The 15,027-nt window shown below is 37.3% G+C and overlaps 1 protein-coding gene across 2 annotated transcripts; it reads right to left on the bottom strand.

Annotated features, from left to right (window-relative positions):
* Window positions 1-1,146: 1,146 nt before the first annotated feature.
* GTF2H4 (general transcription factor IIH subunit 4) lies at window positions 1,147-14,318 on the bottom strand. 2 transcript variants are annotated; one of them, XM_072406655.1, is made up of 14 exons: window positions 14,228-14,318; window positions 11,814-11,933; window positions 9,861-9,965; window positions 8,730-8,861; window positions 8,342-8,438; window positions 7,607-7,695; window positions 6,057-6,165; window positions 4,313-4,381; window positions 4,103-4,186; window positions 3,777-3,909; window positions 3,061-3,191; window positions 2,498-2,545; window positions 2,075-2,153; window positions 1,147-1,768 (listed from the first exon to the last, which is right to left on the bottom strand). In XM_072406655.1, the coding sequence occupies exons 2-14, from the start codon at window positions 11,930-11,932 to the stop codon at window positions 1,596-1,598; spliced, it is 1,368 nt and encodes a 455-aa protein (XP_072262756.1). In that variant the 5' UTR covers window position 11,933; window positions 14,228-14,318; the 3' UTR covers window positions 1,147-1,595. The 2 variants fall into 2 exon arrangements, with proteins under 2 accessions (XP_072262756.1, XP_072262764.1); XM_072406663.1 differs by lacking the exon at window positions 14,228-14,318 and having other exon boundaries at window positions 11,737-11,875.
* Window positions 14,319-15,027: the final 709 nt, after the last annotated feature.

Genomic DNA, 15,027 nt, shown 5'->3' with positions numbered 1-15,027 from the left:
CATGCCTTATCCCACTTATTATAACTGCCAGCAGCCACAACACTGTAGCACTGCTACTAACCTAACAGTAGAGTTGTCCCACTCTCACAGGTCCAGGAAACGGCACAAGGTGGACATTCCTAGATTGTAAGTTCTTCAGGACAGGGTCCTCTTCTTTTCCTGTGTTGTTGTCTATATCTGTCTCTCATTTGTAACCCCTATTTAATGTACAGCGCTGCGTAATATGTTGGCGCTATAAACATCCTGTTTTTTATTATTATTATTATTATTATTAATAATAATAAGCTCTGGCATGATTAACAGGTATTTGTGAGATATTGCAGGGGGATTTAAGAAAATTGGACATACAGAACAACTTCATCCTTCATCCAGAGGTGTCTGTGTGGTTAAGCCCCGTAAGAGAACTGGTAGGGGGTTTCTTTTTGTGGAGTTGAGCTTTACCTTCAAACAAGGTACAGAATACCAGGAAATGTCAGGATTATGTTAAATATGATTCAATGGAGGAGGAGGGAGGAAAAAAGGACAGATGTACTGTAAGTCTAATGAAAAGAAAAAAAAATTACTTTGAAGGTTGTTCTCCTCCATAGTGCAAGGGTTAACCGATCGATTGGCCTAGGGTATGATTGATATATCATCATTCACTGGAAAAAACAAATAGTTAACCCATGTGAGAAAAAACCACTGCAAGCAGAGATCAGTCAAATTGGTGACTTTAATTGGGCCCCTCCAGGCTTAACAGACCCAATACAGGTCAGATGTCAGATGTAGGCAGTTATCTTCCATAAAAGAAGTGGAGAGATATATATGCCTAAAGCACATGCTGATGTGGTAACCACCTTCTATTTAAAAAAGTAGTAATACACTAGCAGTACTTTCATCTGTTCTGCTTCTCCAAAAAGTTAGTATGTCATTGCGTGCATGTAGATATTTAAATACATGCAGCTAAGTGCAGGACATGAAGATTAATATTACTATTAAGGAAAGTCAACGACCTGATCATCAAAAGCAGGGGTCAAATTGAAGCATCACTGGTGACCTTAAGGCTTTTCAATTACTTATTAACATACAGTAACAAAGGAAACAATAAGTCTCCCAAGTACTTAAAAGGCCAGCAGCCACTCCTAAATAATATAAAAAAAACACACATTGGGTTTTGACCATTTTAATAATGAAGCAGCAATTAGGGATAAAAGCCCTGAGATTCACTTTAAATGCTCCAGAAAGCTTTTCTATTAGAAAGCCACTATTTGCGTGCACGGGAATTCAGTTTGTCAGGTCCCATACATACTAACAATGTAAAGTTCTGTTTAGGTGTTTTTTTTTCCACAGCAAATGAAGAATTAGTAATCGGAATAAAAATATCAGTAATCTTACTAAACACATCTCTTTTTGTGGCACTAAATGTCCTGTGCAGAAACTGGTAATATGATTCAATAATCCATCTTTAAAATGCTCATTCAGTTGAATCGCACACAGTAAATAAGTTCTGGATGCAGTATAATACCCAATCCATGGTGCCATGATAGTAACGAAACTTGGTGCAACTTTATCATCAAAAAACATTCCTGTTTTTTCAAATAGTTTTAATTGTTGTTTTATGAGCTGTGTTTCTGTCTCTTCCAAAATCGTTTAACATCTGAGTGTCCAGCTGGTGTGACCACCATAACACGTCGCACAGGGTTTTCAAACACAAGTACACCAAGATCTTGAGCATAATTTCTCAGCAGCTCAAAGTCCACCTGTGAGAGGAACTGATTATACAGAACACCTATTGGATGAAAAAGGGAGAAAAAATGATCTGTTTGGGTTAGTCTGGAAGATATATCTCACTAAACTTTACTTCATACTGCTAGCAAAAAAAACACAATGAAAGTCATCTAAAGGCTTATTACGCAGAGATGCTATTGCCTGTGAGAAACGTATGCCTCTGAGCCAACACTGGCAAGCAGGCCATTTTTCATATTATGTCCTTTACCCACCACTATATTAGCACATAGATCATAATATTTGTGGACAAACAACACATGTACTGAGCACTGACAAGAAAAACTGGGTACAATTATGAATCCCAGACCTTCAGAAAATCGAAGACGATCTCTCTCAAGCTCCCAGAGGCGAATTTGGTCAGTTATAGTTGGTGGAAGAACTAGGTTCTGTAAACACAAGAAATATTGCAAAATATCAGTTTTAACAAAAGGTGCATCCCAAGTTTAAACACACAAGGTCTAAGACAATATTTTTGCTTTTTCAATATCATTTATTCATTGCAGTATTGATATAATAAAATTACACACAAATACATGCATTCCTCAGACTAATCAATGAATATTTAAAACAGGAAGGGTTCTCTTAGGGTAGTCTATAAATCTAAACTTTTTTTTCTCCACTTAGCATATTAGAATAGAATATTTAATCTCTAAAATCATGTAGCTGATATCAGACGATGCAAAGAAACTAATTCAAATATGCAACACTACAGCAAATGAAAATATTTTACCTGCTGCAACATCACAGGGTGTGCTCTGGTCCTTAGAAAATGAATTATCTATAGATTGAAATACAAATATTAGAAATCTTAAACAAAAAAGGGAAATTTTCAATGAACAAAATATTTGCTATCTATAAACAGACTAATTTTGCTACTGTGGCTTGGCAACTGCAAACAGCTGCACTGCTATTTAATGCTGTGCTGATTGATAGTATGTGAATGGTTTTACTTAATCACAGGTAAAAAATCTATAAAATAGAATTTAGGTGCATTTAGGAGACAACAGAAGGAAGACTTAAAATGGGAGCTGACAATTTAGTTTCATGGACATATCCAACTGACAGTGCTGTCACTGATTCCCCTAGTGTCCAACCTAAGTTCCCCTTTTGAAAAAAGACACTGTCATTTTGCACTGAATGAAATGTAATCATACTGCTTTGCTTTCACGTGTTTTTATTTATATTTAAAGGCTGTAGTACAAAAAATGTTTTGCTACTCTTTCACAAAAGGGAAAATTATATATTATAAAATTGTGCCTATGCCCATCATAAAAAGTATAGTTTATCTCTTACCTGCTCAGCAGTGATCCCATTTCCAATAGCTTGTTGTACACTTTCCCTCGTGACCTGTGCTACTATCAGATTAGGAAATCGATATAACATTTCCGAAAAGAGAGCAATGAGGGCAATCTGCAGTTCTGAGTCTGAGGACAATAAACAAATGAGACATGAAAAAAGAATGAGAAACTCATACTGACTGAGCAACCAAACAGTTAAATACCTTGCAATAAGATATGTTAAATGCACATATAATCTTATAAGATTTTTTGTTGAAATTAATAGTCTGACAACAGGGTCTCTTTAAACCTGAATGCTAAGCATATAAAGTTCTGTTTTAACGTGTCATACCAGCGAGATGAGGCTTTAACGTTTACCTTTGTCACAGTTCAGCAGTCATGAGCCATTTAATTCATACGTACCTTTTAGGTTAATCTAAAGGAAACATTTTTTTTAGTTTTAAATAAAGTAGAAAAGCTTAGAGTACAAATTAAGTTTTTATAGTAATCTGCCCCTTGTTGGGGATATTTGCATCCAAAATTAGTGACTGCTGTCACCGGGACTGAAAATGTTGGCTGAAACTGGACCAAGAGAGAGTCTCCTAACAGGTGCACCTATTGTACTGACTGATGTCTAAGAGGGGATTTTGATCTTTTCTTGCTGTGTAGGTGCTTAAAAGTTATAACTATTCTTAAGAACGTATGCAAACGTTTTACTGCACACTTACAAACCTGTATATGCATAGATCCTGTAGTTAGTCTCTACCACAATGAAACCTTGCTTGTGGCTATCCAGAGTAGCGCCAGATATTCCAGATGCCAGATTAATAGCCAGCCGTGTTGGGTAGTAACGTCTGGACTTTCTCTGTAAATGACAAAACATTTTTAAGCAAGGCCAGCAAACTGTTTTACCTTAGGTTTAAAAACATAGTCATCTCTTTAGAGGGCTAAAATGGATTAACTAATGGATTCAGAAGGATGATGAGCCTACAGATGCATTTTTAGAAATATTTGGGAAACTTGGTAAGATTGAAAGTGAAAATGTAAAACCTGCTCACCTTCCTCTGAAACACTAGTCCAAATTCCCGCAGATGCTGCAGGAAAGTCAGTAAGGAGTCACTCATCCCTTCCACAGAGTAATCCTTTGGGAAGTAAAGTTAAGGTAATAAAAAAAATACAGGTTATTCAGAATAAATTAACGTTAGCATACATTGTGTTATATTTATGGCTAGTGCACCATGCTTCACCGTAGGTTTTCCATGTTATACCTTTCCAAGTGTTGAAAAGCTCAACTGGAACATAAAAGAAAGAATCTCTACAAGATTCATCCCACGTGACTGTGGAGAACAAAACAAGGGCATTACACACAGAAAAAAACACAACGCTTAATAAAAAGTTGTAATAAAAGGACAATGTTTACATAGCAAAGGACAACATTTACATAGCATAACAAATATGCTTTAACTTTTTTGGTTTTTCACAGACATTGCCCTATTCTTTTTTCATGAAAACACATTTAAAACTCCAAATGTAGACAGACCAAAAAAACTAGTATTGCTGTCTAACCCCAAAAGATTACATATTTTCTGAAAGCAGTCCCTGTAGAATAAAATGGTAGCGGATACAATTTTTTATGTCACACAATTCTAGCACATTTTTTCTAAATCTATATTTACAATTGAATTAATTTTAATGAACACAAACACAACAAAAAATCCAAAGTCTCTGTAAATTATAAAAGATGAAATGGGTCAAAGTTTTTCATGGAGATGCTTGGAAAACCTCTATATTTTATTAGTTTACATTGAAAAATGTGATTACACGTTTGCTTTCACTCAATAGCAATGCCTAATATGTGTAACACAACTGTAGTATGTAACCGTGAGGTACCGTATTTTTCGCCGTATAAGACGCTCCGGAATATAAGACGCACCCAATTTTAAAGGAGGAAAATCTAGAAAAAAAGATTCTGAAAGATTATTTCCCTTCTGATCACTCATGTGCCATTCATACCGGTATTCCCCTTCTGATCACTCATGTGCCATTCAAATTCCCTTTCTGATCACTCTGTACCTTTCAAATTCCCTTTCTGATCACTCTGTGTCATTCAAATTCCCTTTCTGATCACTCTGTGTCATTCAAACTCCCCTTCTGTTCACTCTGTCATTCAAATTCCCCTTCTGATCACTCTGTGCTTTTTTTCTATTGTACGGCAGTTAGGACAGGGAACAGCAGGTGGCGCTGTGCCGGCTTCTTTCGCTTTGCTTTACAGACAGGAGAAAACACGATGCTGGCAGAGGAGAGAAGAGAGACACGCTGCAGCCAGACACACGCAGGATCGGGTATCGGGTGAGTATAATATTTTAAATATTTTTTTTAACACATTTGTCGTATAGGACGCACTAACTTTTCCCCCCAAAGTTTTGGGGAAGAAAAAGTGCGTCTTATACGGCAAAAAATACGGTATGTTATCAGCTGTGGTTTCACAGCTTCAATGTTCACTGATCTCCTGCTGCTTTCCTCCCCGATAGCCACCACGAAGGTCCCAGGCTTTCAGGGAGATAGGTAATATTTTCAGGATTGTGAAAATCTCCAGAATTACAGTTTCTGGAGGTTACCTTTAATATTTTTACTTTTTTGTTCAGGTCCACTTTAAACATTTCCACTACAAAACGTTTTCACACATCTTTAAACAATATTTGGTTATTTGTTAAATATAAAACATTTTATTTAAAGTGGTCCCAGTAATACTATACTCTTCAACAGCATTAGAGTAATGCAATACTTTTCAAGATGGCATATAATCAAAATTGGGTACAGTTTGTTACATGTCATAGCAATGTACTGTCTTCTCCCCAGCCCCTTTTAGCCGGCACTTTTCAGTGACCACCTGGATGTTTTTGGGTGGTTACTGAAGAGTTGGGTCGCAATACAGGGGCTGCCACCCACCTACAATTTTTTCCCACCCGGCCCTTTAAAAATTCTGGGTTGAACACTGAATGTAGTACTTACTTCGGCAGACTTCAAGTACTGTAGCATAAAATACCACAGCTGTGAAGCTGTATCAAGCAATAGGAACTGAAATCCAGCTGAAGAAATGCTTGGAGTGTCTCCAGATTCACTACAGAATAAATACAGGGAAAAATGTTTTTTAAAAGCATTATAAATAAATATTTAAAATAGACTGGTATTATTTCCTAATAAAGTAGATCTAAAATGTAACATACACATCTACATGGGTGGCCACAAGGCATAGCCAAAAAAAATAAAAGATGCAAAAAATCTTAGAATGCAAATATTTAAATAACAAGTTTGTTCTCTAGCATTTCCTGGTCACTGGCAGGTCATCAGGCTTCCTCCTCCCTGGCTTCTTGGGAAACAATCTCCAATGAAACTGCATTCCCTGTAAAAGTGGGACAACAATAAACTACCAGTCACTGAAACTAAAAGTGGTTCTCCCAAGAATTATTCCCTTGCCTAAGGATTTCTGTAACCTTATTCAGCAACACAAGAACTTAACATGCATCTTCCATGCTACACAAACAGAAAAATCACTCTGCTGCTTCCTGGATCCTTTTTTCTACTAATTGTTCAGAGCAATTCTAATTCAAAATCCAATTAGTTGATTGTATTTCACCTCTGAAGTGGTTGAACAAAATTACAGACATCCATTCTAACTGTATTAGCCAACTGTTCAGCTTTAAAAGAAGATCTATATGACATGGCTAGATTATGTATGGATGTTTTTTTTTTTTTTTTTTTTTTATAAATCCAGTTTTGCACTTACACTAAAGAGGAAGTAAACCCAAAAACGACCCAAAACAAAAAAATATACACTTACCTTCAATCCCGCAGAGCAGTCCATCCATCTGGAGGTTTCTTCCATTGGGTCCCACCTCATCCTAGTATCTGTCTTAAGGCCGGCGCGCTAGGCACCGCCATCTTTTCTCTGGTCCTCTGGGTTCCTCTTCCTACGCCACCCGACGCAGGCGCGAAATTGGGGGATGTAGATGGGAAAAAAAACACTGCGCTTGCGTGAGATCGGCTATTTCTTTCCCTTTTGGCGAAAGGGCTCTTCTGAGCATGCCCGAGATGCTCAGGCATACGCAGAAGGAGCAGCCAAGACTCTCCTGGGATGCGTGACGTAGGTATTATGGGAGCCCCTATTAAGGCAGCAGTGCTGTACCTTTTGTTTTGTTTTTTTTGTTTTTTTAAAGGGTGTTGCACTTAAAAAAACAAAACAAACAGATTTTTTACCTAACATAAAAGGACTAAGTAAAAATTCTGAGTTTAGGTACGCTTTAAAAGATGCCAGAGCATCTTTTATTGAAGTTTTTAGTCTAGATAAGCAATTTGTCTATAGAAGACTGTAAAAAACTTCACATCCCCCTAATTGGTTTACCCCTTTTGTCATGCAAATTAGCAGGGAAAAAGAGGATGGTGGTAGGGAGAAGCAAATAAAGCAAAATGAAATACCAGGTGAATACCCTAACTAATATCAGGAAAATAAAAAATCAAAGGTTATTTTTCCAGAAATAGATGTATTTTTCATGATGGCTTACCTTTTCATGAGACCAGCTTGAATGAGAAGTTGTGCCAAATCCTGACTCACTGTTGCATTTGGTGATCCAACCATAAACTGCAGGATTACCTGTAAAACAAAAATAATTGTCAGTGTGTTGCAGATATACCTGAATACTTAGTTCTAAATGGACTAAGCTCCCAAATGGATATATGCCAAAAGCACAGAATATTCAAAATGAATATTCATTTATCCATTCTTCTGAATCAAACTATGATATACTAAATTTGGAAACACTTAGAATTTGTTGAATTTACCAAGTATGCAATTGAAAAATTCTCTTGTCAATTTAAAGTGACAATATTTACTACTCATCAATCATAAGTTGTCACTTAAAACCACAATAATAATTGTGAATTTGCATAACATTTGTATACAAGACAGTATATGCAGGAGCACAAATATACTAAGAAAATAAAGGCTTTGTCATAAGAAGGCACAAGTAAATCATTATAATTGTCAGAAACAGTCCATAGGTAGAGGATATGCACATCAATATTTCAACATACTTGGTTACTTTTTTTGGCTATTAGCACAAAGTGTAACAAAATGTAATTAGATGGGAAGCATAAATAAAGACGTAGACCTGAAATCCACATTACGCAAACTAGTAAAACTAGACAATAAAAAGCATGTAAAGATCATTAATATTCTCTGTATATTTCAATCGCCCTTGTAAGAAAGACCAGTAAATGAAGTAAACCTATCACTTTACCTCCCATCTGCTTTCAGCATATTTATCTAGAGAGGAGACATCTTTTCCATGTTTATCAGGACCGAGTTGGCTGCCATCATCTGCCCAAGCTTTGCCCCTACAAAAGACAAAATAGAAAGATTAAAAGGTAAATATCCAAAGAGGTTAATAATACTGTAGACAGTTCTAAGACAGAAAATCACAGGTATGGCAAAACTGCATGGGATTTCAGTGCGGCAGAGGCAGCCATTGTTTCTGGTAAAGATACAGGTATTTGTTTGTAGGAGAAAAAAAACATGATAAATGTGTATGTACTGCAACATATTAACTGTTAAATAAGTCTGTAACAGACGATTATAATATAAAAAACACCATTTTGAATGAATGAGCAGTAAACTGATTTCCTTACCCGCCCAATAATGCAATTCTTAGGTTTTCTCTGAAAATTGGATTTAAGATAAACCCCTGAAGTCCACCGGGAAGCTGTTGCGTGTGCCACAGCCGCAGGCCAGACAAGATTTGTGTGTTCTCTTCATGTTCTCTGGCAAAGTAAAAAAAATAAACAGAGCAGATTTAGTGTATAAGCAAGCCTTGTTCATTTTATAAAACATGTAAATCCTTATAAACAAATTTTTTTACTACTATCTGCATGAGTTTTCATTCTAATGTAGTCGCTAAGCTGAAATTACAGATATTAGCTTGGGTTCCCACCATGCATGCTCTATAACATTCAACAAATGTATATTCATGTATTTTAGATGAGTTTAAACTCATAAACTCCAAGAATAAATGTTCCCTTAGCTTCTAGCACTTTACCTACCTTGCTCCTCCAGCAGCCAGTCTGCACCTCTTGCAAGGCTACTGGTCCTGCATTGTAAATCAGTGCCTGCAACTGGAGTGGCGGAGGCTTCAGTTGCAGGATAGTAGGAGGCCTGCAGGCATGGGGAATAAGGTAACTAAAAGTATTTCTTACGTTAACACCTAAAATTTGGCTTGCTCCTAGAGCACTCAAAACCCATCTTTTTAAACTTGCCTACTCTTCTTCTTCTGTCTCCTTAAACCCTCACTACTTTCAACCATTCCATATCACCTCTCCTATTGTGTGATACTTCCCCACCTCTTAGATTGTAAGCTCCTCTAGGAAGGGTTCTCTCCTCTTCCTGTGTCACTGTCTGTATCTGTCCTTTGCAATCTCTATTTAATGTATGTTGGCACTATACAAATACTGTTTATTAATAATAAAAATAATTATATATTCCTTCTGGTGTAAAAGTAGAATTAAAAATGTAATTCTGTAGAGTTCAATCACATGAGATGACCTCAATTAATAGGGAAACAACACTACAATGTAATAGATGAAAGATGTAAAGGAGAATTCTTATTTGTACTGGAAAAAAACATTACACTGCACATAAAATAAAAAAATCATACAGAAACGATAAAAGAGCGTGTATGGGAAAATGGCTTGTGTGGTTAAACATAAATGTCACTCATGCAATCACAACGTCAAGTATTGTGGATGTATACATATATCTCTTACTTGTGATTTTCTTTTTTCACCCATAATGCAACAGCTGCTTGGGGCAATGGCTGTTCAAGGAAGAGCATTCGCATTACATAGTTCTTTGCAAGACTTGGCAGTTCCCTTATAAATGAAAGAGACAAAAACAGGGATAATGCTACATATCAGAGGGGCATACACAAAAAATGTAGAGCATATAGTTTACAGTTTATCGTTTACAAGTATACAGAACTTGTGATAACTGGCCTTTTTTTTCAAGACAGGTCACTCAAAGGTTCATGTAGGTATCTGTAACTGTCAGTAAAAGAATATTCACAGGTCTCATATGCAGGTTGGTATACAAAAAAAATGGCAACGGCTATCGATTAGATGGTGCACACTGTAACTTTAATGGGGTATTAAGCAGGAAATATTAGGAAATGCTATGTTAGGGGTATTCAGTGACTTCAATTGATTTCAAAGCGCAGTAAAAAAAGATTCAAACAAGTTCCTAATGACCTCTTAGGATGCTTGTCTTATGAAGTAATTACTTTTAAAATATCCACAAATACCACAATAAAGGTTCTAAATTTGGGTTTTATTTGGATTCTAACATTTGAAATTTTAAACATTTGCTTTAAAAATTATACTCCCTCTACATTAAGAAGTCATAGGGTGTTTTGGTACCTCTGTTGTAAATGTTAAAGATACATTTCCCCACATTGCCTATAGCTACAGAGGTGAATGTGAGCTCATTTTAACATTTGTTATCTGTTCAGAAAAGTTTAGAAAACATAGTCTGGGCACAGCTTAACTTTAACCCCCCTAGTGGTAATCCCGAGTGTGACTTGGGGTAGATTTACCTAAAAAAAAAACCACTTACTCGCTGTCCACCAGCATCCTACTGGTTCCCGCAGGTCCTAGGCCTCGATTTCAAGCCGGCAAATGCAGCCACGATCTCAGGGGCTTCCCGGTGACGTTGGTGCATGCGGGAGGATCGGCAGTAAATTTAAATAATTTTGTGTTGGATTCAATACAAAATAACTGTATTGAGTCCAATACAAAGAAATATTCACGTAATAAAAAAAATTATATAATATAATTATATATATAACAGATTATCTTGTGTTTTGTTATTTTAAAGTTTATTAATAAATTTGTTAAATTTAATAAATATCAGTGAGTTATGCCTAAGAATTATAGCCTACAGTGAAAAATAAATTTCCATGCAAAAAATTGTACTGCTTTTTGCATGGAAATTTTGATGAAATGAGACCCCTAGGGAGGCTAAGGAAATGGTGCTTTTCTGTTCTAATGTACACTAATCAAGGTCTGGGTGTTTTGTCCTCCTGGGATAACATTGAAAAGACAAGTAAAATCTAAATGACAAACCAAACTAAAAAGGTATTTTTGGTTTCTGAGCAAAAATGGCTACTTACCACAAATTTAGGTACAGTATGGGTAAACTACTGTGGGACTGGCCCAGATCATGCTGTCTTTACAGGGTCACCTCAAATGATCTTAGCACGCCAGCACTTAGAGCACTGTTTGTCAACCAGTGTTCTGTGGAACCCTAGGGTTCATCCAGAGTTTGCTAGGGGTTCCTTGAGCAATAAGCAATTTGTGGCTCTCAGGTCACCAATAATCTTTTTGGCTATATGTAGTTGTGCCTTTTTTCTCAATGCCCGTCACCACTGCCCACCATGCTAATGTACTGTGAGCTGTGACAACAGTAATTATATCAGAGGTTCCCTGAGAGCTAAAAGTTATTTCAAGGGTTCCCCCATGTTAAATGGGTAAACACTGAATTAGAGGGTGGTTCATAAGGTGGGGAGTTTATAATCACATGGAATAAACAAATAATGTAAGGAGACCAATCAGGGGCCTTATAGAAACATTTTATGAACTAGATTACCTTTCATGTCCCTTTGGGAGCCTGATATTGGATGATATAATGATTTTCCTATTTTTAATCAGACACATGACTTTTACCTAAATACAGCCAAGCATGTTGCAGGGTGGTTGTACAGTCTGTCGAGCACCCCTGGGCTCAGTTCTTGAAGAAACTCATGAAGATTCTTACACTTTAGCTGTACCCTCTGCAGCTTCATTCTGTATGAGCACAAAAGGATGGAAAAAAAATAAATTGTTATGGAAATACATCAAAGTGTATACAAGGTATCAATGGTATGCTAGCTAGGCTATATGATGTATTCACAAGACCACCATAAATAAAGAGATACAATTTTATAGACACACATTCATATACATGTACTTCATACCTATGCTTTATCACAGTGGTATTGGCATCACAGAAATGGTCACTGTTCTTGGAAGCTATTAAAGCTGAACTAAAGTTCCACTTTTAGGAATCCATGACCAGGCAGCTCATATTGCAGAAAGACCACTTACTCGCTGTGATGTCTCTTTTGCAATAGTCTCTCTCCTACCTGCCTGATCGCTTCAGGTTTCTGTCAAAAAAGCTGAGTTGCGCGTGCATAGCATCAGCTTTGATTGCCTGGGTACCATGCAATACTGGCTTCCTCTGTACATGCCGGGAATGAATGAACTCGAGAGTTATGTTATCCCATCCTGGCCAATTAGGATGCCTGAAGATCTCAAGGAGGAATGTAAAAAAAAAAAAAGAGGATGACAGCTCCCTGCGAGGGACAGGTGGGTAAAGCAGAATTTAATTCAATGAATTTCTTGTGGCAGTATTGGGGAGTATGAATCAAGCTCCTGTGCTTTGCCTTCAAATCCCTCCACAGTTATTGTCCCACTTACATTTCTGACCTGGTAAAACAATACTCCCCCAATGACCTACTAATGACTTCCTCACTCATAACCACATCACACGCTCGGTTCCAAAACTTTTCTAGAGCTGCCCCGACTCTCTGGAATGATCTTCCTCGTCCTATTCGGCTTGCTCCTACTTTCTGCTCATTTAAAAGGGCACTCAAATTCCATTTTTTCAAACTTGCCTACCCGTCTTCTTCTGTCTCTAAAAACCCTCACTACTTCCCACCACTACATATCCCCCTTCCTATTGTGTGATTCTCCCCCCACCTCTTAGATTGTAAGCTCTTGGGGGCAGGGTCCTCTCCTCTTGTGTCACTGTCTGTATTCGTCACCCCTATTTATTGTACAGCGCTGCGTAATATGTTGGTGCTATATAAATCCTGTTTATTAATAATAAAAATAATATTATTAATAAAAAAAGGATTCAGTTACAAAAGTTATGTGTAAAAATGTATACAATAACCGCACTGCGTTTAAAAAATGTTCCTATTTGTATTAGTTCCTATTTTTGTACCCTTTTGCTTGCATTGCTAATGAACACACAATTTGCTGTATTTTAGCCAGGCGCCTGGCATTTTCAGTAATGGCAGCATGCATGGTACAATTGTATATAATTAATAATATTATTATTATTATTATTATTAATAATAAACAGAATTTATATAGCGCCAACAAATTCAATTATGCAGCGCTGTACATTAAATAGGGGTTGCAAATGACAAATATAGACAGTGATACAGGAGGAGAGGATCCTGTCCAGAAGAGCTTACAATCTAAGAGGTGGGAGAATTAGCACACAATAGAAGGGAAGATATGTAGTGATGGGAAGTAGTGACGGTTTCAAAGGACAGAAGAAGCTGGGTAGGCAAGTTTGAAAAAAATGTGATTTGAGTGCTCTTTTAAATGAGCAGAAAGTAGGAGCAAGCCGAATAGGACGAGGAAGGCCATTCCAGAGAGCCCGGACAGCATTAGAGAAGTCTTGTATCCGTGCGTGTGATGAGGTTATGAGTAAGGAAGTCATTAGTATGTCATCAGAGGAGCAAAGAGAGCGGCAGGGGGAGTATTTTTCTATCAGGTCAGAAATGTAAGTGGGACAATAACTGTGTAGGGATTTGAAGGCAAAGCACAGGAGCTTGAAATTAATTCTAAGGTGAAATGGAAGCCAGTGACGAGATCTGCAGTTACAGATGTGCTCCAGGCCAGCATGACTTGTGAAATATTGAACCTCACCATCTCAGTCTGGAAAAATTGTTAATAAATGATGGAACTAGCGGAGGAGCACACATCAAGGGGTGACAACACTGCTCATGCTGCGTTGTCACCAAGGACAGGAAGCTGCTGGTGAGTCTTTTACTTGTTAGATCAGCAGGAACAAACACAGGAAAGGACATTGCACACAGCTTATGGAGTGTCATAAATGCAGCTTTATTATTATTATTATTATTATTATTATTACAAGACAGAAATTGCTGCAGGTGGTGTCCTGTAAGTCATAAATCCCTGGAAGTGGTATAATCCACTCACAAAGCCTTGTTATACTTTTTACAATGCCCGGTACACCGTCATCAATTATAGCACCGACCGACACCACCGGAACCTCCACTTACCTGTTCTATAAAGCCGTACGGAACACACACTGTACAGACATCACAGACCCAGAAAACCGGAAGTTGTGGAACTCCACGCACCGCTCACGTCCCGCCCACTTCCCTATTCTAAACCAATCGCCAACAAAAAAAATCAATAGCAAGAAGCCGAGAAAAGGATGAGTTTGCGGCGCCACCTAGTGGAATATCAGATCATTGCAGCCTTGTGTAGTACATTACAATTGCAGCTGTGTATAGTATAAAAAGAAAAAGGAATAAAGTAATGGAGGCAAAAAGTTATATTACATTGAAAATATAGTACAGCATTTGATGTTTGTTTCGTGACAGCCCAATATGTGACTAAGTGGTTGTAAAATAATGCCATTGATTATAAGTTTGTAAGAGGGTCAGATATAATCATAGAATATTTAGGCACAGGGTAAAGTTTGGTCCCATCCCTGATCATCACACACAACTCAAATGATTACCCACTGGGGCATTTTTCCTTGCTACTTGACATTCCATATTATTACAAAATATAAAATAATGTGAAATGGGGTTGAAAAGTTTAGTACAATATAAAAATGTTTGGTGGTGGTATAGTACAATTATTTATACAGATCTATAGCTTATGAGAGACACATGGGAAATAATGGGGGAATGGGGGATTGGGGGGAGGGAGGGGGGGTTAAACTAATAGAGGGAAAGTCACTCCACATTAGGGACCCGTAATAAATATACAATGCTCTTTACTTCTGAAACCCCCTTATTTGTAAAATTCACTTACCTAATATTATAAGGCTGTCATAAATCCCTGCACC

The sequence above is a fragment of the Pyxicephalus adspersus genome, chromosome 1 (assembly GCF_032062135.1).
Source record: "Pyxicephalus adspersus chromosome 1, UCB_Pads_2.0, whole genome shotgun sequence".
Classification (NCBI taxonomy): domain Eukaryota; kingdom Metazoa; phylum Chordata; class Amphibia; order Anura; family Pyxicephalidae; genus Pyxicephalus; species Pyxicephalus adspersus.
The sequence above is the reverse complement of the archived record's forward strand: the minus strand, read 5'-3'. Positions and strand labels throughout refer to the sequence as shown.

Excerpts from the sequence above, each read along its gene's own strand:
- GTF2H4 (XM_072406655.1), bottom strand. The coding sequence starts at position 11,932 with ATGAAGCTGCAGAGGGTACAGCTAAAGTGTAAGAATCTTCATGAGTTT. Across the intron at positions 8,439-8,729 it reads AGAATTGCATTATTGGGCGG|GGGCAAAGCTTGGGCAGATG; the intron begins GTAAGGAAATCA and ends TGTCTTTTGTAG. Across the intron at positions 4,382-6,056 it reads AGTACTTGAAGTCTGCCGAA|TCACGTGGGATGAATCTTGT; the intron begins GTAAGTACTACA and ends TGTTCTCCACAG.